Source organism: Chinchilla lanigera, unplaced genomic scaffold (genome assembly GCF_000276665.1).
Source record: "Chinchilla lanigera isolate Chin_1 unplaced genomic scaffold, ChiLan1.0 scaffold00012, whole genome shotgun sequence".
NCBI classification, from domain to species: domain Eukaryota; kingdom Metazoa; phylum Chordata; class Mammalia; order Rodentia; family Chinchillidae; genus Chinchilla; species Chinchilla lanigera.
Window position 1 is genome coordinate 26955810 of NW_004955413.1, and position 24006 is coordinate 26979815.

At 53.4% G+C, this 24006-nt stretch overlaps 1 protein-coding gene across 2 annotated transcripts; it reads left to right on the forward strand.

Moving 5' to 3' along the window:
* The first annotated feature begins 475 nt into the window (after positions 1 to 475).
* On the forward strand, positions 476 to 22925 carry Tef (thyrotrophic embryonic factor). 2 transcript variants are annotated; one of them, XM_005379347.2, is made up of 4 exons: positions 476 to 730; positions 12645 to 12962; positions 18212 to 18432; positions 19591 to 22925. In XM_005379347.2, exons 1-4 carry the CDS (start codon positions 664 to 666, stop codon positions 19804 to 19806), a joined length of 822 nt encoding a protein of 273 aa, XP_005379404.1. In that variant the 5' UTR covers positions 476 to 663; the 3' UTR covers positions 19807 to 22925. The 2 variants fall into 2 exon arrangements, with proteins under 2 accessions (XP_005379404.1, XP_005379403.2); XM_005379346.2 differs by lacking the exon at positions 476 to 730 and adding an exon at positions 9227 to 9466.
* Positions 22926 to 24006: the final 1081 nt, after the last annotated feature.

A 24006-nucleotide genomic window follows, 5' to 3' on the forward strand; every position in this document is an offset into this window, starting at 1 on the left:
CGCGGCACAGCCACATCATCGGAACACGCCCCAACGTTTCAAGGCTCAAGCTTGCCTAGGAATGCGTGGTGCTGCCACTAGCGTCCCCGTGTCTTTTGTGCTGAGCTGCTTGGCGTGCTGGTCGTCCTTTCTTCCTGGGGCTTCAGATCCCAGCCCAGTGCGTTGCCTGGAGTGCCCTGCTCTCCATGGTGCCTGGGCCTCCAGGGCTCCGCCTGCCTCGTGCCGTGCGCCAGGGCTCAGCTGGCCTGCTCCATGTGGGCGTGGAGTTCTGCTCACCGTTCTCCACTGGCAGCCCAGCTATGGCTCCCAGCCTGGGGGAGAACTTCCCTTTGCAAAGTTAGATAACAGGCCGGGTTCTCTGTCAGAGGATTGGCGCTGTGGCTCCACGTGCTGTGGCTGGCACAGGGCCAGGTCCGCCCTGCCAAGCAGCGGGAAGGGAAGGCCTGGCTGCAGCCAGAGCTGGCAGGTGGCCGAGCCGGGGGTGGACGGGCGGGCCGGGGCCGGTACTGCCCATTGGCTGCCTTAGGCTCCCACCCCGCCTGCCTCCCCAGCCTGCGGCTCCCTGGCCAGCCCCTGCCTCTCCAGCTGCTTCCAAACTCCCGAGCAGATACCTCCTGCTGGGCTGTGGTGAGCTGTGATCTGAGGATCAGAGTGGCCCGTGCCATGGACATGCCTGAGGTCCTCAAGTCCCTGCTGGAGCACTCTCTGCCTTGGCCCGAGAAGAGGACAGGTAGGAACACAGGGGTGGCCTGGGGGCAGGCACAGGGGCAGTGGCGGGACAGGCTGGGGAGGGTCCTAGCAAGGGTGTGCCGGCTTTATCCCGTCTGGAGCAGCGGAAGGGCTGCAGGGCAAAGCCCAGGGAGGGGTAAGGGTGCCATGCCCACCCTGGGGCTGCCCGGAGCCCGCCGGCTTTGGGAAGCCGTGGCCGGGGTGCAGCCACTGACAGGTGGTGTGCTCACTCGGGAGAAGGACAGGACGGGCGCCCGGAGGAAAGAATCCAGCTGATGCTGCCTCCCCGTGCACTCGGGGGTGGGCAAGGGAGTGGCAGGATGTCGGCCTGGGCAGCAGGAGCCCGTATCTGGAGAAGAGGCTCCGTGCTGGAGGGCTGAACTCAGGGATGGGCTGGAGCTGTTATGTAACAGGACCACAGAGCTTCAAACCCTGTGTTCCTAGGATACCACAGGCAAACACAGGGCAAGGGACAAGCTGAGCAGGGCGGGGAGCGAGGGGCAGCCCAGCAGCCAGCGCCGTGTGCCTTGCAGCCCTGCCTAGGAACCCAAGTGCCCCAAAGCCTCCCTTCTGGGGAGAACTAGGGACCACCTGCTTAGGGCACTCCCTCCTGGTAGGTATTTCTCCAAAGTGCTTCTGTTCCGAGACATAGGGGATCACCCCGAGTTCCTCACTGCTCAACTACCTCATTGTCTTAATCACTTTGGAAGGTGCTGGGGGTGGAACCCAGGGCCCTGCATACGCTAGGCACATGCTGTACCCTGAGCTACACCTCCAGCCCCTCTGCACTGGCTGGAGAGGAGCTCAGCTGACCGCCGCTGGCTGAGTCCGACTCAGGATCCCAGCATGTCCCCTTCTCATCCGCTGTGCTGGGGTATCACCTCCCTGGTTGTCCCGATCCTTCGGCAGGACTCTCCAAGTCCACTCCAAAACTTTGGAGCCAGAGGGCAGCCCCTAGCCCCCTCTCACCCACTGAGGCCAGGCACGGGCTTATTTTCAAGTGAGGAAGGGAGGAGCGGCAGGCTGTTTCCTGGGGAGGTGCTGACCCCTGGAGCACATGGCAGGGGTCCTGAAAGGCTTGCTCGTGGGTCTTCGGGCCTGGGCCCCTTAGACAGCCTGTGGTGTCAGATGCCAGGCAATGCAGGTGCCATTTGAGGTGGGCCTCACAGAAGGAGTCCTGTGCCCACCACCTTCCCACTTAAGAGAAGTGGAAGGGCCGTAGCCGTTAGAGAAGCCCCCTGCAGCCCAGCCCGCTGGATGAGTCCCCGCTGGAGTCCACACCAACGAAATGACTCTTGGCCACCTCTGCGTGGCCCATGCTGGTGGCCCCAGCAGGCTCTCCAAAAGCTAAAGTGGAGCCTCCCCTTCCTGATCCAGGCCCAGGGACATAGCACAGACTCGCCTGGCCCAAGCCAGGTGTCCCGGGACACGCCTGCACTGGAGGGCCAGCTCCCAGCTGGACAGGGCAGGGCATTTGGGGGCAGCTCAGGTGCGGCTCTTCAGAAGAGGAGAGCCAGGCTCTGAGGCGCAGCAGCAGCTGCTGGTCACTGGCTCCCAGCTGGGCTTCAGAGCCCTGTGACAGCTGAAGGATCCCTGTCCCTCACTGCAGGGAGCAGTCAAGGCCCAGCGCTCTGGGGCCCAAGGATTCAAACTAGTGAGTGCTGCTGAGGGTTACTTCGCCCCCCACGGCTGAGCAGGTCAGGGACATAGCCCAGAACCACGGGTCACCCCGTCACTTCGTGTGGCTCCTCACGGAGAGTCACAGCGTGAGGTCCCACAGGACTGGCAGCTGCCTGCAGCACTGGGAGGATGAAATGAGGGGAAGCAGGGGAAGAGGCTGAGGCCTCTACAGCCCCATCCCCACTCCTACCCCGCAAGCTGCCATCACTGCACCCCTGTTCCCACCCCTCCAAATCCTTTATAAAAATAAAACTGTCTCCCCACAGCGGGGAGTGCACATCCTCCACACCATACAAGATTCGGAGCAGTCACGCGAGGTCGAGGTAGCTCAAGTGCTCCGGTGCCAGCGCTCCCACCCCCATTTCCAGCACTCTGGCTCCAGCATGGATGGGAGGAGGCCACCAGAGGCCGCAGCTTGCCCTCCGCTCCCGGGGCGCTGTCCTCAACGCCCCCCTTTCTCCTTTGGGCAGCCTGGGGCCCTGCAGCAGTTAGGTCAGGGCAGGGGGAGGGGACTGCAGAGGACAACCATGCAGCGTGTGAGAAGTCCCAGGCGCAGCTCAGGAGACCGCTCCCCCTGCACCTGTCTGCACCGTTTTTGGGTGCGAAGATGCTGCCTGAGACCCAGGAAGGGCCCTTTCCCTCTTGCTGTCCTGCCACCGCCTCCAGCCCGTACAGATCTTGGCCTCCTCCTGTCCCTTGGGGAGCACACTCCCTTGGCTTCCTGCTGGCCTTTAGTCTGACCCAGCGGTTCAACCAATTTCCCTATGGGCAAGGAAATTCATGTGCCAAGCCTTGACTCAGTTTCCCTGATCCCGATCACTGTCCCACCCCTTCCCTAAGGATCCTCTTCCAAGAGGCGACTGATTCTCTGCCAGATGTTCAACCTCCCGCACTGCTTTCTCCTCCAGCCTCTGGAAGGACCCCAAGTTTCTCAGCTAGAGTGTGACCCTTTACACCCCTTCCCACAAAACCTGCAGCTTGGCTGTGCTGAGCAGCACCCAGCCCTCCTCCTGCTGCTCCACCCACCCAGGCCTCCTTTCAGGGAGCTGTGAAGCAAGAAAATACACTTTCAGTTTGCGCAAGGCCTTCACCAGAGGCCGGGCAGGCAGGGTCCCCTCCCAGGCATTCGTCAGCCGGGTCCCTTCTGGGCAAAGCAGTGGGGCTCAGGGGAGACAGCTGAGGGCTCACGGAGAGCAGACCGGGACCCCGATTCTCAGCAGACTCTTAGTGTCACATGGTGAGTGAGCAGATGGGCGCACTGCAGCTCAGGCAGGAATGAGACCGAGCGGTTCTTGCTCCCGGCGTTTGCAATCCAAGGAGGAAAGATGGTCTGCACTCGGGGTCAGGGCCGGGCCCTGCGGAGTGGACCTCAGGCTGGGGCCTGGAGTATGAGGAGCCAGCTCTCCAAGGAGCACTGGGGCTGAGGCAGGAGAGACTCACTGTAGCTGAGGACTAAAGGGCCACTGCGGCCACAAAAGCTGAGTGAGGGGAAAGTATAGGTGGGGATGGAGCGGGCCCCGAGCGTGGGAAGGTCAGACAGCAGAGTGAGGCTGGTGTGGCCCCGCCCCGCTATCTGAGGAGGTGCAGGTATCCCCAGAATACCCTGGGGCTAAAATGACAGCTAGAGCTACCCTTCACTGAACACAGGCTGTGCACCACACTCTGCCCTCAGCACCAAAAGTGACTTATTTCTCAGTACTGGCGACTGAACCCCAGGCCTTCACACTGAGCTACATCCCCAGCCCATCTTGTCCCTTTTTTCCCCTCCTTTTTTTTTTTTTTTGTCTTTTTTGAGACAGAGTCTCACCATGCAGTTCAGGCTGGCCTTAAACTCACTTTGTAGCCCAGGCAGTCCTTGAACTCAAAAAACGATCCTCCTGCCTCAGCCTCCTGAGTGCTGGGATTACAGGCGTGTGCCACCACACCCGGCTTTTCCCCCCACTTTTTAAAACAATGTATCTTTAGGACAGGGTCTTGCTAATTGCCCAAGCTAGGCTCAAACTTTTGATCCTCTTGCCTCAGCCTCCCAGAGTGCTGAGATTATAGGCATGTGCCACCACACCTGCTCTAACTCCTTTACCTCTGACACTCAGGCAGAGAGAGGTTAAGTAACTTACTAAGCTCACACAGCAAGCAAGAATCAGACGTAGGTGGTCAGGCTTTGGCTGGAGAAACCGAGACTGTCAGGTGGTAGCTACTGAGATGTTGCAGAGGCTGGAAGCAGGGTGGGGCTTCTCCATCTGTAATATGAACTCTGGGAGTGCACAAAATGCAAGCCAAACAGGAAACCAGTACTCTGGAGAGTACCAGAGAGATGGGCAAGAATGTGAAAAGAGCCTCCACCCACCACTTGTGCCCTAGCACACAGAGACCAAGGTAGAAACCACACAGCTCAGAGCCCCAAGCCCACAGGTATGTGGGCTGGGAAGGAGAGCCGCTGGCCAGGCTGTGCCAAGGCCCACGCCAGGGCATCTGCCCTAAGGACGCGTGGCTGTTATTCCAGGGCCCACTGTGAATCAAGCACTTAATGTTAACAAGGCCCTGGATGCATGGGACCCGGCTCTGTGAGGTTTTGTTAACCTTCCCACAAGCACCGGTTGGTTAAAGCAAGCAAGCCAGTGAGTATTTGCTGAGTTACTGCCCCGCACAAAGCACTGCACCTGTGTGTGCTCTGTTCTGGCAAAGTACACAGGCGCCTGGGATTTGTGAGTGCTCAGGAAGCCTCGGCATCATTCTGCCTCGGCATCATTCTGTCCCAGGCTCTGCCCCATTCATCCATCCCACTAGGTGCTAACTACATAGCCGGAGATCCTTAGTGGGTACCTGGTCAAAGCCTTCCACACTAAGGAAAATCACTTGTTCTACATATGCTCGGGCAAATTAAGTTTTTTGTTGTTTGTTTTATCTTTTTGAGACAGGGTCTCGCTATGCAGTTCAGGCTGGCCTTGAGCTCACTTTGTAGTGCAGGCTGGTCTCCAACTTGCAAGGATCCTCCTGCCTCAGCCTCTCAAGTGCTGGGATTATAGGTGTGTGCAACCATGCCCAGCTGTTTGTTTTTGAGATAGGCTCTTGCTATGTAGTTTAGTCTGGCCTTGAACTCACTCTGTAGTCCAAGCTGGCCTGAAATTCTCAGTGATCCTCCCGCCTCAGCCTCCCACATGCTAGGATTATAGGTGTCCACCACCACACCTAGCTTTTGAATGAAAATTTTTTTTCCCAGTACTGGAAATCAAACTCACGACCTCTTGCTTGCCAGGCAGGCACTGTGCTGCTGAGCTAAATCCCCAGCCCCCTGAATGAAATTTTTAACTTGTATTGGTTAGCAGGTATCTGGAATGGTAAAGAATAAAATTTGGGGCTGGGGATGGACTTGCCTAGCATGTATGAAGACCTAGATTCAATCCCCAAGCCCCCAAAGGAAAAATAAATGAGTAGAATTTAAAGTCAGTCCAGCTCTAGAAAACAGGTATTTCTCATCCCATTCTGGCTCTACCTTAGACTCTATAACCTTCTCCAAGGCCCACAGCCTGTCCTCACTCCCAGAATAATTCAACTAAAAGAAGGGAAGGGTGAATGCCCGCCCGCTCCATCCCATATCCTGGACAGGACCTGACACTGCTTATCACAGATAACCCTCCCTGCTGCCCTGGGAGGCAGGCATAGCCGCGAGCTTCCGGGAGGAAAACAACTGAGGTTTAGAAGTCATTGCCCAAGGCCACATGGCAGGTGGGCAGCTGGGGGCGTCTCCACAGGGCTGCTTCCCAAGCCCAGCCAGTCAAGGATGCTCTAGGACCCATGCCTCCCTCAGGAAGCCACCATATGGAAACTGATTATCTGCTGAGCAAGGTGGTGCACCTGAGTTCCAGGCCAGGCTGGGTACAGAGTGAGTTCAAAGCCAACCTGGGCTACACAGGGAGACCCTGTCTCAAAAAAAAAAAAAAAAAAAAAAAGTACTACAGACTATGTACTAAGGTACCACTCCGTACCTTTAAAGTCTTCACTGCATAATGGCATGTCCTTCTTCCAGAGTTTATTTGTAGGACTCGTGAGCACTGTGGAAATTAGTTACTGACTGCTCCTGACATTTTACCCCTCCACTAAGAGAAGGGACAAGGTTGTAGAGTTCTTTCCACGTTGCTGACGGGAGACAAAGGTACAGAAAGGCTGCTCAGGTTCTTCTGGGGACAGCTAGAGAATGAGGGGGAACACAGGGCCCTGCCCCAGGATGGGGCACAGCTTGCAAGGAGGCACAAGAGGGAACATGCCTATAATCCTCCTGCGGTATTTCCCACACACCATTCACCCTTTGCTTCTCTGGGGAGTGGCAGGGCGCAAGCAGACACAGGCATAGAGCTAAGTTCTGACGCCCGACCTGCCAGCTCTGTGATCTGCTCCTATAGCTTAAAAAAGAGAATCTAAATTCTTACTACTTCTTCTTGTGTCCTACCTTTGTCATAAACAAGTAACATTCCATTCTTATGCTATTAATCTTCCTCTACTCCCTTGAGAATTGTCCCCCCCCCAAAAATGTCACACTGGCCACAAAAATATAAATTTAACTCTAATGCAACAAACTCCTCCATGTCCAAACTAGTGAGTCGGTAAAAAAGGGCTTCACTTGTTAAATCAGTTTCCTTGGAATGCCCATTAAAATTTTTTTCTAAAAACTTTTAGGTCACTTTCTCCTGAAGATATCTTTACTTTAGCCACTACAGAATTCCCAGGAACAATAATTCAATGCACCATACATATTTTCTGTACATAATTTACAATTCCCACAGTGGGAACCCATCTGTGTACCCATCACAGTTTTAGTAAAATTATGAAAACTATTTGTGGCAGGCTTGCAATTGTGAATTTCCATGCACTGGTTCATAGAAATACTACAAGGTTGATCCTGCCCTGTGTCCAGTTAGCATATAAGGAAAAAGAACTTCGGTGTGGTGGTGCACGGCAAGTTCAGGTCTCGCCTGGGCAATTTATCAGGACCCTTTCTCAAAATAAAAAAAGGGGTGGATCAAGCGTGGTGGTGCTGTAATCCCAGCACTCGGGAGGCTGAGGCAGGAGGATCATTGCGAGTTCAAGGCCAGCCTGGACTACAAAGTGAGCTGAAGGCCAGCTTGAACGACATAGTGAGACCCTGTCTCAGAAAGACAAAAAAAAAGGGGGGGTGGTGGAATTGTAGAGCGGTGTGTGAAGGCTCTAGGTTCAATCCCCAGTAGGAAACAAACACTCACAACAGAAGAAAAAAAGAAAGGAAAAAAAAAAGGAGGGAGGGAGGGAAGGAGGAAGAAAGGAAGGGCCTGAACTGAAGTAACTGGCTGGAGCCATCAGATTAGAAATAACCAGCCCTGTGTGGAAGCAAGAATTCGAATTCTGGAGTTAGATTCTCAGCGTCCCGTCTCCGCCATCACCCAAACCCTTTCACAGCTCCTGCTCTCTAGGCCTGTTCAGCTTCTCAACTTCTTTTTCCTCAACTCCCAGCAAAATTGTATTAACTGTCAGGCAGCCGGGTGCCCTGTCCCGGCACCATCCCCAGGGACCAAGGACTGGATGGCCCAGGGCCATCGGAGGGACACAGGGTAAAGAAGCCAAAGTCCTCGCACAGTTCGTGGAGCCTGGGTTCGAAGCGCATTACGATTTGTACCGAAGAAGTACAAAGTTCTGAGCGCCGTCCCGAGCAGCTTCCTGTACCATCTTTGCATCGGGGCCCTCCTCAAGCTTCCTCGTTTCCGGAGGAACTCTGGGGAGTATTTATATTTTAAGAGCGGAGGTGGTTCTCCCACAAAGTTCAGGATCAGTACTTCGTGTAAAAGAGATTTCTTTAGAAATCCACTCTAGAAAGAGGAAGGGAAAGGTCTGGAAATGAAGAGCATTCAGGGCTGTTTGGGTCTCTCCAGCCCGATTTCTTAATTTTATGGCGGAGGAAACAAGCTCCATCCAGCGGGACAACTGGGCCTTCCCAAGGTCACAAGCTAGCAAGCGGGACGGAAGTGCGTCCCCGGCGCTGGGCCTCAGGAACGCTCCTCCACGCTAGTGTTTATCCGCAGCCACGCCGCCGAGCCCGGCATCAGTGGGCAACCTGACACCCGCTCCCGCGGCGGCCAAGCCCCCTGCCAACCTCGGCGTCGCGCGGGAGGAGGTGCACGGGCCCGGCTCGGTTCCGGGTCCCACGACCCTGGGCAAGGTCCCAGCAACCGACGGCCCCGCCCCGGCCCTCCCCTCGCCCCCCCTCCCGTAGCAGCCGCACGTGCGGCGCCTCGTGCACCCGACGCCGGGCCCGCCCCCGTCGCCCATTGGCTGTTGGCGCCTTCCTCCTCTTCCCCCTCCCCTCGCTGGCCGACTCGGCTGCGGCTCCACGTGACCCGCAGGGCCCGCCCGCCCGTCTGTTCCCAGCCCCGCCTCCCTCCTGGTGCTTAGGCAAGATGGCAAGATTGGGCTGTGAAGCAAAGCGAAGAGCGTTGATGGCCTGGGAGAAGGGTGGGAGGTAAGAAGAGGGTAGCGAAGGGCAAGGGGGTAAGGGACTGGCGCAGAAGGCCTACAACATGGACCTCAGTAGGCGCCAATCACGGGCCCGGGGCGGGCGCGCGCTCCTCACCTGGCCCCGCACGTGTCTCGCCCCCCCTGGCCGCCTGGCCAATCCGGACTCGCAATGTCGCGCCCACCCTCTCGCAGGCCGAGCCTATCCGAAGCCGCGTTCCAGCGCCGCCGGCTTGGCCTCATGAATAATGAATATGCGGGAGCCTGTCCGCGGGCGGGGCAGCGATGCGGGGAGGCGGGGGTGCGGCGGCGCGCCTGCGCAGTAGCCGCCCGTGTCGGCAGCTGCGGCGGGTCGCGCGGCTCCGGCCCATCTCAGGGGGCGGGCGGACGGGGGAAGCGAGGCGCGCGAGCAGGGCGCGGGACACGATGTCCGACGCGGGTGGCGGGAAGAAGCCGCCTGTGGAGCCGCAGGCGGGGCCGGGGCCGGGGCGCGCAGCTGGGGAACGGGGCCTGCCAGGCTCCTTCCCTCTGGTCCTGAAGAAGCTGATGGAGAACCCCCCGCGCGAGGCGCGCCTCGGTGAGGGGGGGGGGGGTCTTCGCTGCCTGGGGGCGGGGTTTCTGCAGGGGCGGGGCCTCGCGAGGGCGGGGCCGGGAGGTCGGAGGTCTGGGTGAAGCGGTGAGGCAGAGGGGGATGGGGGCCCGGGAGGACTGGGGCCTGCGGGACGAGGCGGGGGTTGGGAGAGCTGGTCAGGGGGCGAGCTGGAGAGGATGGGTCGCGGGGAGGGAATGCGGTGGAGCAAGAGGAGGAGTTGCTGTAGAGGCTGCCGAGGAGCCTGAGGGGTCGGACCAGCCCCTTACTGGACCCGTGGGGCGCCTCCCCTGGGGCCGCCTGCACCTGCACTGGTCTTTGGAATGCTTGTCTAAAATGCCGGTTCCTGGGCCCCACCCAGGCTGCGGATGTTGGGACTGGAGCCCGCATTTCGAGGAGCACCTCACTGCAACCCCGTGGTTTCAAAGTCCACCAAAGTTTGAGAAGCGCTGGTGTAAGGGAACGGATTGTATATGGCCCTGGCCCCTCCTGGGGGAGGAGGAGTCTTCCTGGGATGAGCATTCCCAGCTAGTAGGTCCAAGCTGGAGCTGTTCTAGAAATGTGTCCCTGGGCGGCGGCGGCGGCGGCTGCTGCTGCTGCTGCTAAGGTGCAGATGGGGGTGCGTGTGGGGTGAGGGCTGGGGCGTCTTTCAGGGACAGGGCTTGAGGGAGGCAGGAGTGGGTGAAGGTTACAATGGTACCGCTGACTCCCTAGGGGCCACATCGGCAAGGATGAGCTTTCATCTTCCTGCCCCGGCCACCAGGGTCCCTGGGGCCTATGGGGAAAGCAGAAATTGGGCCTCGGTTGGACCTGAAGATGAAGTCCAGGCAGCAGCGGGAGGAGTGCCACCTATTTTGGGGTTTGGGGCGCACTGAGATGCTCTTCCAGTCTGAGATTTTTGCATTTCCACCAGCCATCAGTGGAATTTGGGAATTTGGGAAGGGATAGGTCTGCCGGAATTTTCATTTTTAAAGAAGGCCGATTTCCTTCCTTTCCTGTTCTGAGGCTCCCATCCTTGTGGCTGGCACTGTTGGGTTATAAATAGCTACGGCACATCAGGTGAAGCCAGGCTCTCTCCTGCTTCAGGACCCCATGGGCACACACCTTTGCGGGGTTCCCAGTCTGGGACTGAGACAAGCTGCAGGGCAGGTGTTCACATCTGGTAGACTCTTTAAGATTACCAGACAGCAGTCTTCTGGATGGTCCCTGCGCCTTACATTTCCAGAGTGCTGGTGAGGTGCCGTGACATAACCTTATTTCATTTAGACTTCCACAGCAGCCCTGTGGGGCCTCATCCTCACTTTCCTCTGAGGAAAGTTGAGGCTGAGAGAGGTGGGAGGTTCATTCTCAAGGTCACTTGGAGAGGCCTTAGGGCTCGCAGTTTGCTGTTCTTCCCCACTAGCAGCCACTGTATCAACCCCTGTGACCTGAATGATGAACACATCCTTTATCCCTTATAATCAATTTAAAACTCCACCCTAGAGGGAGCATAGCTCATTGGTACAACACCCTTGCAGCACCTCAGAAATAACCACACACAAGCACACACACCCCCAAAAACCTGCACTTCAGAGAAGCTCTGGTTCAGAATATTCTTACTTGGTTAGGCGAGGCAAGATCTGGAACCTGCTATTGCCACTTCTTCGGTGTGCCTGCTCTTTCACCTTGCTTCTCTTCCCTCAATCCAGAGCAGCACTGCCCAGCAGAGGTCAGGTCCTGTCTGACAGAGTGTGGGGTCAGGGTCTCAGGAGCAGCAGGGAGGCCATCTGGCCTGTCCAGCCCACAAGACTTGGCTTTTTTACTTCCCAGTTGGTATTAAACCAGAGCCTCATACAGAAGGCAGTTGCAGGAATTCAAGTTAATTCACATAAGAAGCCATGGCCAACTGCTGTTTGTCAAAACCTCCACCTTCTTCACTCACTGGGTGTGTCCGTTTTTATTGGACCAGCAGGCTGATTTTTGACCAGCTGTGGTCTAGAAGTGCATGCATGGCTGGTTTATTTCCAACATAATCATATTTGAGTTTTCCTTTTCACTTCTAAATCTAGAGTTCAGAGTTGTCTTTTTCAATTTTGAAAACCCATTATGAACTTGTCATGATTTTATCTCCCACTTCTCTGATTAGCCTCCCTGTCAGGTTGATTCCCCTCCAGTCTTGTCACATTTTTCACTTGTCTTTTTTTTCTTAATTGCCCTCTCTTGGATATCTGTGTGCATAACTTTTTTTTTTCATGTGCATAACTTTTTGACTGAGACAGGTGGGATGTGGCACACACAATCGGTTAGTTTTGATTTGAATAGGAGCAGTGTTTTTGTTCGGCTCCAGCCTTCTTCCTCTCAGAGGACCTGCAGTCAGTCTCTTCTGCCTACTCATGGATAAAGGCCTCTGGAAAAGGTTGTTCTGAAAGAGGTCCTGAAAAGACAGCTCCAGGTCTTCCCAATCCAGTAATCCTAAAGTGAATCTGTGCAAACCTAATCTTCCCCAGTCTCTGTGCACATTTTCCCATAGCCCACTGTCTGCCTACCTCTTAGTTGGCTGCTGAGATCTCAACCGAATCAGGCTCAGTCCCTGCCTTCCATGAGCTCCTAGGACTGGTGAATGCCTACTGGGTCCCAAGTACTCGGACAGGCTTTCAGATGTTCTCGCTAATCTTCACTGAATAGGCAGCTCTAACCTTATTTACAGAGGAAGACACTGAGGCTCAGAGAAGTTAAATAACATGGCCAAGGTCACAGTCACACACCTCATGGGTGGAAGCATAACTAAAGGAACAGATTAGGAAAACACAAATGTTCTTGACCTGAGAGCCTCAGCCCCTTCAGGCTGAGCTGTCAGGAAAAGTCAGAAAGTGCACTTTCTCTAGCTTCTCCTGCAGGCGCTAACCCCAAGCCCTGTTCTGCACTGACGGTGGGACCAGAAAGCGCTCAGGAGGTACAGCTGGCATTCCAGAAAGGCCAGGCACAGACAGGGGCATGATGCCCTCTCTAAAGAAAATCAGCCAGCCTTGTTCAAACTCCAGGTTGTAACGAGCACAGGGTGGGCTTTGAAAATGCTTGGGATGGAATTAAGCCTCTGAGAAAGATGGGTCTGCCCAGAGGCTCCCGCGCATCTCCCGGGATTGAGGTGACCTGTCCTTCAGTGTCTCATCACAGCTTTTATTCGCAGATAAGGAAAAGGGGAAGGAAAAGCTGGAGGAGGATGAGGCAGCAGCAGCCAGTACTATGGCTGTCTCCGCCTCCCTCATGCCACCCATCTGGGACAAGACCATCCCTTACGATGGCGAGTCTTTCCACCTGGAGTACATGGACCTGGACGAGTTTCTGCTGGAGAATGGCATCCCTGCCAGCCCCACCCAGCTGGCCCAGAACCTCCTGCTGCCTGTGGCTGAGCTAGAGGGGAAGGAGTCCGCCAGCTCTTCCACCGCCTCCCCACCATCCTCCTCTGCGGCCGTCTTCCAGCCTTCCGAAACCGTATCCAGCACAGGTTGGTGAGGGGCCTCTGGGCAGGGCTGCTTGTCCCCACTGAGAGCAGCTGCAGCCGCACCCCTCCAAGTGGGGGGGCCTGGTGGGCTGCAGCGTGGAGGAACCCTCTACAGCCCCTCCAGCCCTGTCCCCAAAGCAAGTGATAAAAGCACTAGAAACCCCAGCAGCAGCTAGCACCTGTCAGTTGGTTGTTGCGCTGCTGGTGACCAAAACAGTGGGCTGAGCCCTTCTGCTTGGAAGCTGTGCAGCTCTGCAGGCAGAAATCCCATCCTGCATTTCCTTGATATTGTTCTTTTATCCCATCACCTATGGTTTGCCCCAGATTATTGGGAAGCTCAGGCAGTGGAAGGTCTCACTATGCAGTGCAGGCTGGCCTTGTACTCACTATGTGGCACACACTGACCTCACAGCAATCCTGCCTGAGACTCATAAATGCTGGGATTACAGGCCTGCACCACCACGCCTCGCAGCTTTAGCAATTCACTCAATTTTTTTTCTTCTTTTTTTTTTTTGCCTTTTTGAGACAGGGTTTCACTATGCAGTTCGGGCTGGCCTTGAACTCAGTTTATAACCCAGGTTGGTCTCAGACTCACGGTGATCCTCCTACTTCAGCCTCTGAGTACTGGGATTACAGGCATGGGTCACCATGCCCAGTCCTAGCAATAAACTCATAATGAAGTGGGTTTTTTTTTTTTTTTTCTTGAAGTGGGTTTTTAAAATCAAATCCTAGATATAACATGTATCTAAAATGTAAGAATTTTTTTAAATAACAAAAGCACTAATTTTATATAGTACCTGAAATTGACAATAAATGTATCAGCATTCAGATTTCCGGAGCTGTTCCCATAAATGTCATGGTTGTATGAGTCAAGAGCCACACAAATCCTGCACATTGTATTTGTTTGAGATGTGTCTTAAATTTCCTTGTTATCTATAGGTGCCGCTCCCTTTTTTCTTTTCTTTACCATTTATTTGTTAATAAAACTGAACTGTGTATCCCGTAGTTTCACAGGTGCTGGGCTTTGCTGGGTATCTCCTTGTAGAATGTTTCTGTGCCCCTCTTTGGTTTCCCTTGTAAATTGGTGAGGTCGAGAGGCTTCAGCTAATTCAAGCAGAATTCTCATTTGAAGGCAGCATTTTGGTGCTGGTTAAGTTGTCCTATAAGGCTGGTTCCATGTATGGGTAGAAGGCAGACAGAAAATGACCCATCTTGTATCTTAGGCCACTTAGGTGATGTTTTCCTTTGATTGTTTGTTTTGTTTTAATTAGTAATTTTGCAGTATTGGAGCCTCAACTCAGGGCCTTCACACTGAGCCACATTCCCAGCCCCCCCTTTTTTTTTATCTTGAGACAGGTTCTTGCTAAGTTCAGTTGCCCAGGTTAGGCTCGAACTTAAATCTTCCTGTTCAGCCTCCCAGAGTGCTAGAATTACAGGCATCTGCCATCACACCCAAATTGATTGTGTCTTTAAATGAAGAGTTTAATGACATGTAGCATATGCAAGTGCACATTTCATAAGTATATAGCTCAATAAATCTTTACAAGGTGGATCCACTATGTAATTACCACCCAGGCTGATCTAGAACACTGTTGCTAAAGTGCCTTGTGACCCTGTGTAGTTCTTCCTCCCCAAAGGTAACCTTGTTCTCATTTCTGTCACCAGAGAATAGTTTTTCTCATAGTTGAAATTTCTATAAATGGAATTGTATATTATGTATTTTTGTTGTTGTTTTTAAATATCATAAGTTGGGCTGTAAGTACAGCTTGAGGTATAGTACTTGCCTAGCATGTACAAAGCCCTGTGTTTGAGCCTCAGCACCGTAAATAAAGTTAACTACAATTATATTGTCTTACATTTGTAGTTTCTATAGCTAACTGTGTAATGTACATATAAATAATGTGCACATCAGAATATCTTCACATTAACAAAATCGTTTTCCAGAATATACTTATGGAATGCTCTTTTGACCAAAAAAATCACAGTGTAGATTTTGAGATTTAGATTCATGAATTGTATACATGATTGAAATAAAAGTAGGGTTGGGTGTGGTAGCTCATGCCAGTAATTCCAGCCGGGCATGGTGGTGCATGCATGTAATCCCAGCACTCGGGAGGCTGAAGCAGGAGGATCGTTGCGAGTTCAAGACCAGCCTGGGCTACAAAGTGAGCTCAAGGCCACCCTGATCTGCATATCGAGAGCCTATCTCAAAAAGACTAAAAAAATAAAAAAATAAAAATAAAAAAAGTAATTCCAGATACTCAGGAGGATTGTAAGCTCGTGGCCAGCCTAGGCAACTTTGTGAGACCCTGTCTCAAAATAAAAACAGCTGGAGAAGTATCTCAAGACTCTGTGTACAGTCCTCCTCTTATTTTTTTCAGGTTGTTTGAAGAAAAGATATGAGTAGTATGTATTTTTTTTGTGCCTGGCTTCTTTCAGTCTACTTTGTGAAAGTTATCCATTATGTTGCTAGTTTGTTGGTTTTCATTGCTGAATAATATTCCGTTGTATGAACATGACATGGTTTATCCATTCTACTGTTGAAGGGCACTTGGGTGTTTCTAATTTGGGTTATGAAGAGTGCTGCCATGAACCTTCATGTGTGTGTCTCCTGGTGAATACATGAATCCGTTTCCCTTGGGCATTTACTTAGGAACAAGCTGGCTGGGTCACTGGACATTTATATGCATCTTTTGCAGATTATGGCCAAGTAGTGTTCAGAATGGTGCCATCCACCAGCCTTCGATATCAACTTTGACATCTTTTGTAATGGTTGGGTCTCCATACATTATCAACAGACTTGTTGCTAACCTCTTTTTCTCCACCAGAGTCATTTACAGTCTTGAGGTTGGTCCAGGGATGTAGCTCAGTGGCATAAGCGCCTGTTTGGCAAGCGCAAGGTCCTCAGTTTGATTCCCAGGACCAAAAAATAAAAAAATTTAAAAAAAATTTAAAAAAATTAAAGTCTTATGATTAGTTGGTAGACTTTTTGACAGGGCTGTCCTCCGGGAAGGGGAATTGCTCAGAACCCTTGTCCCTGAGCCTCTGTTTCATGCACTATTAGGAACTGTTTCCATTTGTTTCTGGGGCCTCTCTCTTGTCCAGTCGCTCGCTGAAGCTTAACTGCACCTCAGTGTTCGGTTGCTGCCGAAGGGTATCCACACACGGGGTCAGTTTGAATGCGTTTTTGTGTGGTAGTTACCTCGGCTCTTTATCCTGTGCCTGTGGGGTTTGGCAGGCCCTTGTCTGCCTGCAAGAAGCTTGCAGGTCCCTGCTCCCTCACGCCTCTGACTCAGACCTCTTTGTACTTCCTCTAACAGGATCTAAGTGTGTGATCCACGTAAAACCCAGGGCTGACCCTGTCAGGTCTCTGCTCAGAACCATCCAGTGACTTCGCCTCTCAAGAGAATAGTTGAAGTTGGCACGTGGTGCATACCTGTGATCACAGCACTCTGGGAGGCTGAGGCAGAATGATCAAAAGTTTAAGCCCAGCCTGGGTAACCTTTAACAACTTAACAAGACCCTGAATCAAAATTTTAAAAAACAAAAGAAGGCTGGGGATAGAGCTCAGTGGGAAGGCCCTGAGTTCAATTCCTAATACAGTTTTACCCAAAATAGTAATAATAATAATAATGTAAGAAAAGTTAAAATCTAGGGACATTCACACCAGATAATTTTGGTTGGCACCAGCAAGGCTTTACTTTTAATTTTGATATCTTTTGCATTATAGGGCATGTAGCAACCTCTTTGGCTGCTGCCTACTAGATGCCATCATCCCCCTCCGGTCCTGGGCCATCTCTTGTAGAGCAGAATCTCCCCGCATGGAGAACACAGCTTGATTGGGATTAGAGGACCAGCATCTTCCGCTCCAGACCCGTCCTGTTCTTTTCCCTCTCATTCGTTCACTCCAGCCACATTGGCCTCCTGGCTGTTGTTTGAACATGCCAGCTAGGCACCTACCTCAGGGTCTTTGCACTTGATTGATGTTCATGCTTTTGAAGTGTTCTCCCACGTATCTATATAGGCGTCTAACATTGTTAGAGGTTAAACAGGAGTTTATGTGTGTAATGTCAGCTGTCACCTCTGGAATAACATTCCATGAAAGCAGAGACTTTTTTTCCTGTCTGTTATATTCTTTTGTCTGACTAGACTATACTAGGCATATAGTTGGCATTTAGTAAATATCTTTTGGCTGAATATTTTCTTCACTCCTGTTAGAAGCATTGAACAAGTAGGTCAGAGGTTTAGTGTGGGTGTTTTTTGTAAATATAACGTTTATCTCTAATAATACACAACCTTTGAACTCTTGAAATTGGCTTTAATCCAATGTTCACTATAAAGCAGCAGCCAGATAGGGCAGAGAAGAATGAGAAACTGGAATCTGCTAGAGTAAGATTCAAATTTAGGGCTGGGTGTGATGGTGCACATCTATAATCCCAACACTCAGGGAAGCCGAGGCAGAAAGATGGCAAGTTCAAACCCAGCCTGAGCAACTTAGTGACCTTATGAGACCCTGTCACAAAATTTAAAAAGGGCTGGAAGTGTAGCTCAGTGCAGAGGTCCTGGCTTCAATCCCTAGTACCACATGTTCAGTCACTTATCTGTGTGACCCTGGAAAAACTGTCACATTTCTCTGATCGTTACTGTCCTCATCTGTAAAATGGAGTTAATACTGGTCTTCCTTTCAGAGTGCGATAAAACTAAATGAGCACAGCAGCTGACGTGCCTCAGGGACTCAGAAGTGGAACCCGTGTCAGCTCCTCCATCTGTGTCCCTATTTTGTTGTAGTTCATGGAGAGACCCAGCTGTTTCTCATTACTGGAGAACTTGAGACACAGGAAGTTAAGGAGCTACAGTGATTTAACATTTTGCTTAACATTTGGGGGTGAGGGAGTTGGAAAATCCTGTCTGTTTTTAGAGCCTCAGTTTCCTTTGAAGCATTCTGTTCCTAAAGGGAGGAATTCTTTGACTAGGGGTGTAGCTCGGTGGTAGAGTGCACGCTCAGCATCACCGGGGCCCTGGGTTCAATCCCCAGCGTCACCACCAAAAAAAGAAAAGAGTTCTTTTCTTTTCATGTTTTGTTGTTGAATTGATTCATGTGTGCCCCTGTGGCCCAGAGCTGGTGCTGTCGTGGTTTTCTTCCACTTAGTGGCAGTGGTTGTACAGCCTTGAGATTCAAACAGGTGTCTGAGTGAGTGACATGGATCTTCTCTGTCCACTGAGGTGCTTCCACCTGTCCCTGTGTCTTTCAGAATCCTCCCTAGAAAAGGAGAGGGAAACTCCCAGTCCCATCGACCCCAACTGTGTAGAAGTGGATGTGAACTTCAACCCTGACCCTGCCGACCTGGTCCTATCCAGTGTGCCAGGTGGGGAGCTCTTCAACCCTCGGAAGCACAAGTTTGCAGAGGAGGACCTGAAGCCCCAGCCCATGATCAAAAAGGCCAAGAAGGTCTTTGTCCCTGATGAGCAAAAGGTAACCTGGTATCCTTTTATCGGTAAGGTATGACAGTGGCTCAAAAGTCTAGGCGCTGGACTGGGAATGTCGCTCAGTTGTGGAACATTTGCCTGTCATGTGGTAGGCCTGGGTTCTATCCCCAGTACCTCAGAAAAAGTCTGGGGACTGTGCCTCCTCACTCATGATTTATCTGGAGAACCCTTCTTCTTTGTGGACACCATGTAGAAAGACAAATGCAGTGCATAGAGCTACATCCTACAGCAGCTTGTTAGAAATAACGGCAGTTACATGACATTTGATCCCAGGGCCTCCTATAGTTTCTCTCTCCTTTCTGGACACTCTAGCCATGTTGCTGTTCCTCTTCTCTGGCTTTAGTCCAGCCATTGGGCAAGAACTGCTAGGACACAGGAACTAGGGCTGAACAAGTCCCTGTTCTGAAGGACAGGCTTGTATGTTCCCGTCCCCAGAGATGAGCAAGCAGCTCTCAAGCTGATGGTTTTCTAGGAACTAGTGGAAAGAGAGAACTTTGCAGTTTTTCCATTCTCTGCTCTGGGAGACCTACAGGAAGTACTTTGCATGCAAGCTTTGGAGTGGGTGCAGGCCCCACTTTACCTTCTAGGATGTAGAAGGTGCTCCACCTGTGAAGTGGGCATAATGTACCTGCCTCTCCAGGAGCTTTCTAAGACACCAGTGATGCTGCTGCTGCAGTAAACATTTATACAGCACTTGCTGTAGGCTAGACATGGTATGTGTATTAATGTGTTTAACCCTCAAACAACTCAATGGCATAGTACCTGTTATTCTCCCCAGTATGAAGTAGAGGGACCTGAGACACTGAGAGGTTAAGAGATTTGTGGTCTACTGCTAACAATCTTGCAGAGCTGAGATTTTCACTCAGGGACTGAAGCCAGGTTGCAGGCCGTTACTGCAGCCCAGGCACCCAAACGGCGCAGAGCAGGCTTCTGGGAAACAGATCCCTTCCCTCCTCTGTGCAGCTTGCTGGAGGACTTTGCTTCCCATCGTGCCTTCAGAGGGTGGGGCGGGGCCTTCCCGAGAGCGCCAGCTTTAGCTCTGGTCACACCAGTGCATTCTGAGGGGAGCCTGGGTGGCAGAAGAGGGGGAGGCTTGGAGGCCCCCATGGGGAAGCTGACACCCACAGAGAGCACTTCCCCACAGGATGAAAAGTACTGGACAAGACGCAAGAAGAACAACGTGGCAGCGAAGCGGTCACGGGATGCCCGGCGCCTGAAGGAGAACCAGATCACCATCCGGGCAGCCTTCCTGGAGAAGGAGAACACGGCCCTGAGGACGGAAGTGGCCGAGCTGCGCAAGGAAGTGGGCAAGTGCAAGACCATCGTGTCCAAGTATGAGACCAAGTATGGGCCCTTGTAACCCGTGCCCCTGCCCAGGCGGGGCGCTCCCTGCCCCTCAGACCTCTGCCTGGGGGCTCCCAGAACCCCACACATGCGTGGAGACTTAGGACTCGTCGTGGGTGCCGGCGGCGCCCGTGCTCCAGGTGTGTTCATGTCCCAGCTTCATTATAACCTGGCCAGCGCACAAGGCGACTTCCTGGGGGCAGCCTCCCCTGCCAGGGAACACGAGAGAATCTACACAGAGGGGGACACCCCAAGTTTCTGTTCCTGGATGTCCTGGCTGCGTCAGAAGGGACCTCTGGAGCGCACGTCTCTCCTTCACGGGACGCTCAGGCGTCCCTGACTCCCCACGGTCTCCAGCCCAGGCTGCCGAGGCCATCTCTGCAGAACGAGTTGTGATCATCGTCCCCCTTATGTCTTCTCAGGTAGCAGGTGCATTTCCACTTGGGGTGTGTCTGTCACACCTCCCCCTCCTCGGAAAGTCTGAGAGAAATGTCATTTCCATCTCCTTGGAAGACACACCAGCCCCACTGTTAAGTACGTGCAGAGCAGGGCAGCAGGCCCGGGGCAGGGCCTCTGCATGACCCAGAGTGGGGTCGGGGTCTGAGCCTACAGCAGAAATCGCCACACGGTTCTCACCCCTGCACCCGCTCTGTCGTGTGCCTGACCTGTGGTTGGGAAGCCAGGGAGGAGGCCTAGGGATGGGCTCCATCTTGCCTGCTGTAGAGGGCCACTCCCAGGGTGCTGGTTCCTGGGCCTGTCGGCCTATGCAGAGGGAGGCCTTTGTGTCTCCTCTCTCGGCCCATCCTGAAGGCCACCTGAATCTCTGTTGTCCCATTACAGTGGCCTCTAGGCTGCCATTTCCTTTCACCCAATAACCATTCTCTGATCTTGGATTTAAAAGGAAAACCTTCCTCACTGGGAAGCTTTAATTTCCTGAACTCAGCGTGCAGCTTCCACATGGTGTTTAGAAAACTGGCCGCCACGGCCTCCTCCGGTGTGGGCATGAGCATGGGGCCTGTTTCTTGAGAAGCTCCGTTGTTTTCTTGCTCTGCTCACCAGTGTGGCCCAGGCCAGAGTCCACCCTCCCAGAGAGCAGAAGAGGTTCCCCCTTGTTCTTGATCAGATTCCTCCTGTCTGACACCCAGAGGTGTCTGCAGGACAGGACCCCTGGGGTGGAGCCGCTGAGGTGATTGTGCAGCTCTCGTGGAGGAGCAGGTTCTGGGACATCCTCACAGGCTGGACTCCCCTCAGCCTTGGCCTGGAGTCGGGGGCCATCCACTCGGACCTGGCCATGTGCGGACTGAGATATGGATCTAAGACTTCTCCACCCCATGGCTACCCTCTCTGTGCAGCTGGATCATCTTTCTGCTCTGCCCAGACAGTGACTTCAGTGACTTCAGGAGTCGTGGAACCCTGTGCTCTTTTGGGTTAGCTGGGGCACTCGTGATAGCTGCGTTATTTGCTCAGGGCGGGCAGCCTGTGTGAAGCGGAGACAGAGGTGGTGACAGGTGCGCTTTGTCATACTTAACACTGGCTTTATTTAAGGTGGTGGCTCAGAGCCCGGGGGCCCAAATCTGAAGACTCCTAACAGATGTTAAGATTAGAGGCAGTGTCTCTAGCCCTGGACTGCACCCCGGGGAGCCATGGCCCCTGGGACCTGCACACTCACCTCTTGGGGGCCTTGACGAGGGTCCCTGAGGCTAAGGGAGGCCTCCCTCTCCTATTAGGCACCTGACTTTTACTTCCTGGTTCTCTAGAAACCATGTGCACACTTTCCACTCTGTGGTGACGACACGGGGCCATTGCATCCAGCATGTCAGTGTCCTGCCCGGGCCACTCGCACGCCCGCCCGGCGTTCATCCTCTGGCCTGGCCGCTCACCCAGAGGGAGTTCTCATTCTGTTATTGGTGGACAAGCCTTGAGCTGGAAAGCTCTTTATTTTTTTGGCTCGAAAATGTTTGTGTTTTTCCAGTTTTACGTTTTTTAAGGATGGACACCTACTCTGTTCCAGCCCCAGTGAGTGGGACGGGGGCTTGCCGCCTCTGCCTGTGCGGCTCCCCACCTCCTCCCGGGAGCACGGGGTCTGGTTCCTTCCCAAAGTGTTTGCTTGGAAAGAGCGTAGCTGCTGGGCTCCCCAGAGAGTCCCCAGAGTCAGTAGCCTGGCAGGGACAGGAAGGAGCGTGACCACAGGTTGACATTCTGGGTCCCTTCCCCTGAGCTAGGCCTTGCGAAAGACTTGGTGTCTGCTCAGTGTCCTGGGGACAGGGCTGACAGCCAAAGACAGAGGCTCCTGTGTACAGGTCTTTGACATCTTCTAAAGCACGCGGGTATGGAGAAGCTGCTCACACCAGCCCTCGGTGGGCTGGCCTGGGGCCGGGGAGAGCTGTCCACACCTTGTCCGTGTGCAGTTTTGTGGCAGCCTTGTTGCAGCCTTGAAACAGACAAATCATGAATGAGCTGAAGCATTGCAAGAATGTACATACAAGAAATGTCTATCGAGATACAGAAATCATCATGTCTAGAGAGCCAGCAGCCTGCAGAGGACCAGGGTAATCCTGCCCTGGCCAAAGGAAGAGCTCTGCCACCTGACTCGCGAGGCCGGGGAAGGGTGGCAGGTGGGTGGCAGGCATGGGCAGGCTCCTCTGTGCCAGCTGGGCGGCTCTCCACGCAGCCCCTGACACACAGGGCCACGGAGCTTCCCGTTTTCATGGCAAAGCTCCACCCTAGCTCCTTTAACATCTGTTCATAAGTGCAATAAATTTTTCTAGAAAATGGTGAAGATGACTCCAGGTGGAGATTGCTATCTTTTGGTGTTGGGGATGCCAGAACACCACTTGGTTTTATTTTTCTAAGTGCATGTGACAAGAGTGTATGGGGCTCTGCGTCCTCCCCTGGGAGCTGGCACCCCAGCGGGCCCCTCCCCTGTGCCATGCATGTTGGGGGAAGGAGGAAGGAGAAGATCCCTTCTCAGTTGGAGAGGGCACAAGCAGACTCAGCCCATTGGCCTTATGTGCGTGCGTGCGTGTGTGTGTGCGTGCGCGTGTGAGTGTGTCACTGCTGGTGGGCCGGAGTGATGTGGTGGGGAGGGAAGCCGGGAATGTATCCTTTTCAAAATTAAATATTTTGAGATGAGAATTTTGCAGCTGTCTGTCATTCTCTGCCCTCTCCCTGGGATTCCTCTGTATGTGTGTTGGCCTAGGAGCCTGAGAGTCCAGCCTGAAAACTTCTGTCCCGTTAGAATCGCGCCCAGGCACCGCCTCTGAGCTGCTTCATCTGTTGGAAGTGCTTCATGTGCTAGACAGAAGCAGTCTGGACAGGTGAAAGTGCCGCCCAGCGAGCCGGCGGGGGCTGCCTGGAAAGGTGTTTCCCAAGCACTTGACAACATGCAAAGTCCTTCCTCCCCCGGCCACATTTTGTCTGTGGTCACGAGACAGTCACGGTCCAACACAGACGGATGCAGCTGGTTCGGGGCACCGGCACTGTCGCTGCCGACGGAGTGGGACGGTCCCTGGGTCCCTGCTCAGGCTGGCCTGAGCTCCCCAGGAGCGTTCAGGGCTCCATCCACGGGGGTCCTGTAACGAATCCCGGGCAGTACCTGCAGTGACTCCCAGTGCCCTCCCTGAGCACTGCGCCCCAGGTCCCCCGTCCCACTGACTTCGTCAGCCTGCCCTTCACAGGGGGGACCACCGCTTCCTGGCCTTGGGCCTCGCACGGTGGGACCCAGGTTCCCTGTGGTTGGAGAGACCAGGAGCCATTTCTAATTTTATGAAGATAAAATGCAATCTGAGTTTGGGAACAGGGTAGGAAGAGGGAGTCTTTATTGTATTCATTCATTGCCGTACTGGGATTTGAACCCAGGGTGCACTACCACTGAGCTACATCCCCTGCCCTCTATTTTTTGAGACAGGGTCTCCCTGATTTGCCCAGGCTGGCCTCAAACTTGTGAGCGTACTGCCTCAGCCCCCTGAGTATATGGAATTACAGGTATATGGCATCATGTCTTACAAGATAGACTTTAAAAAATAGCCTCGTTGCAGACCAAACATTGAGGCTCGGAAAGTCAAAGTAATGTGCGTCACATCACAGCAGGGGGCTAGGATGCAAACCCAGACTGGGTAGGGTGACCCCCAAACAGTATCCCCACCGCAGCTTCGGGGCCCTGCCACAGCCTGCTGGCCAGCTGCGCACCGCCTTGGGGCCATCACTGTCCTGGCCT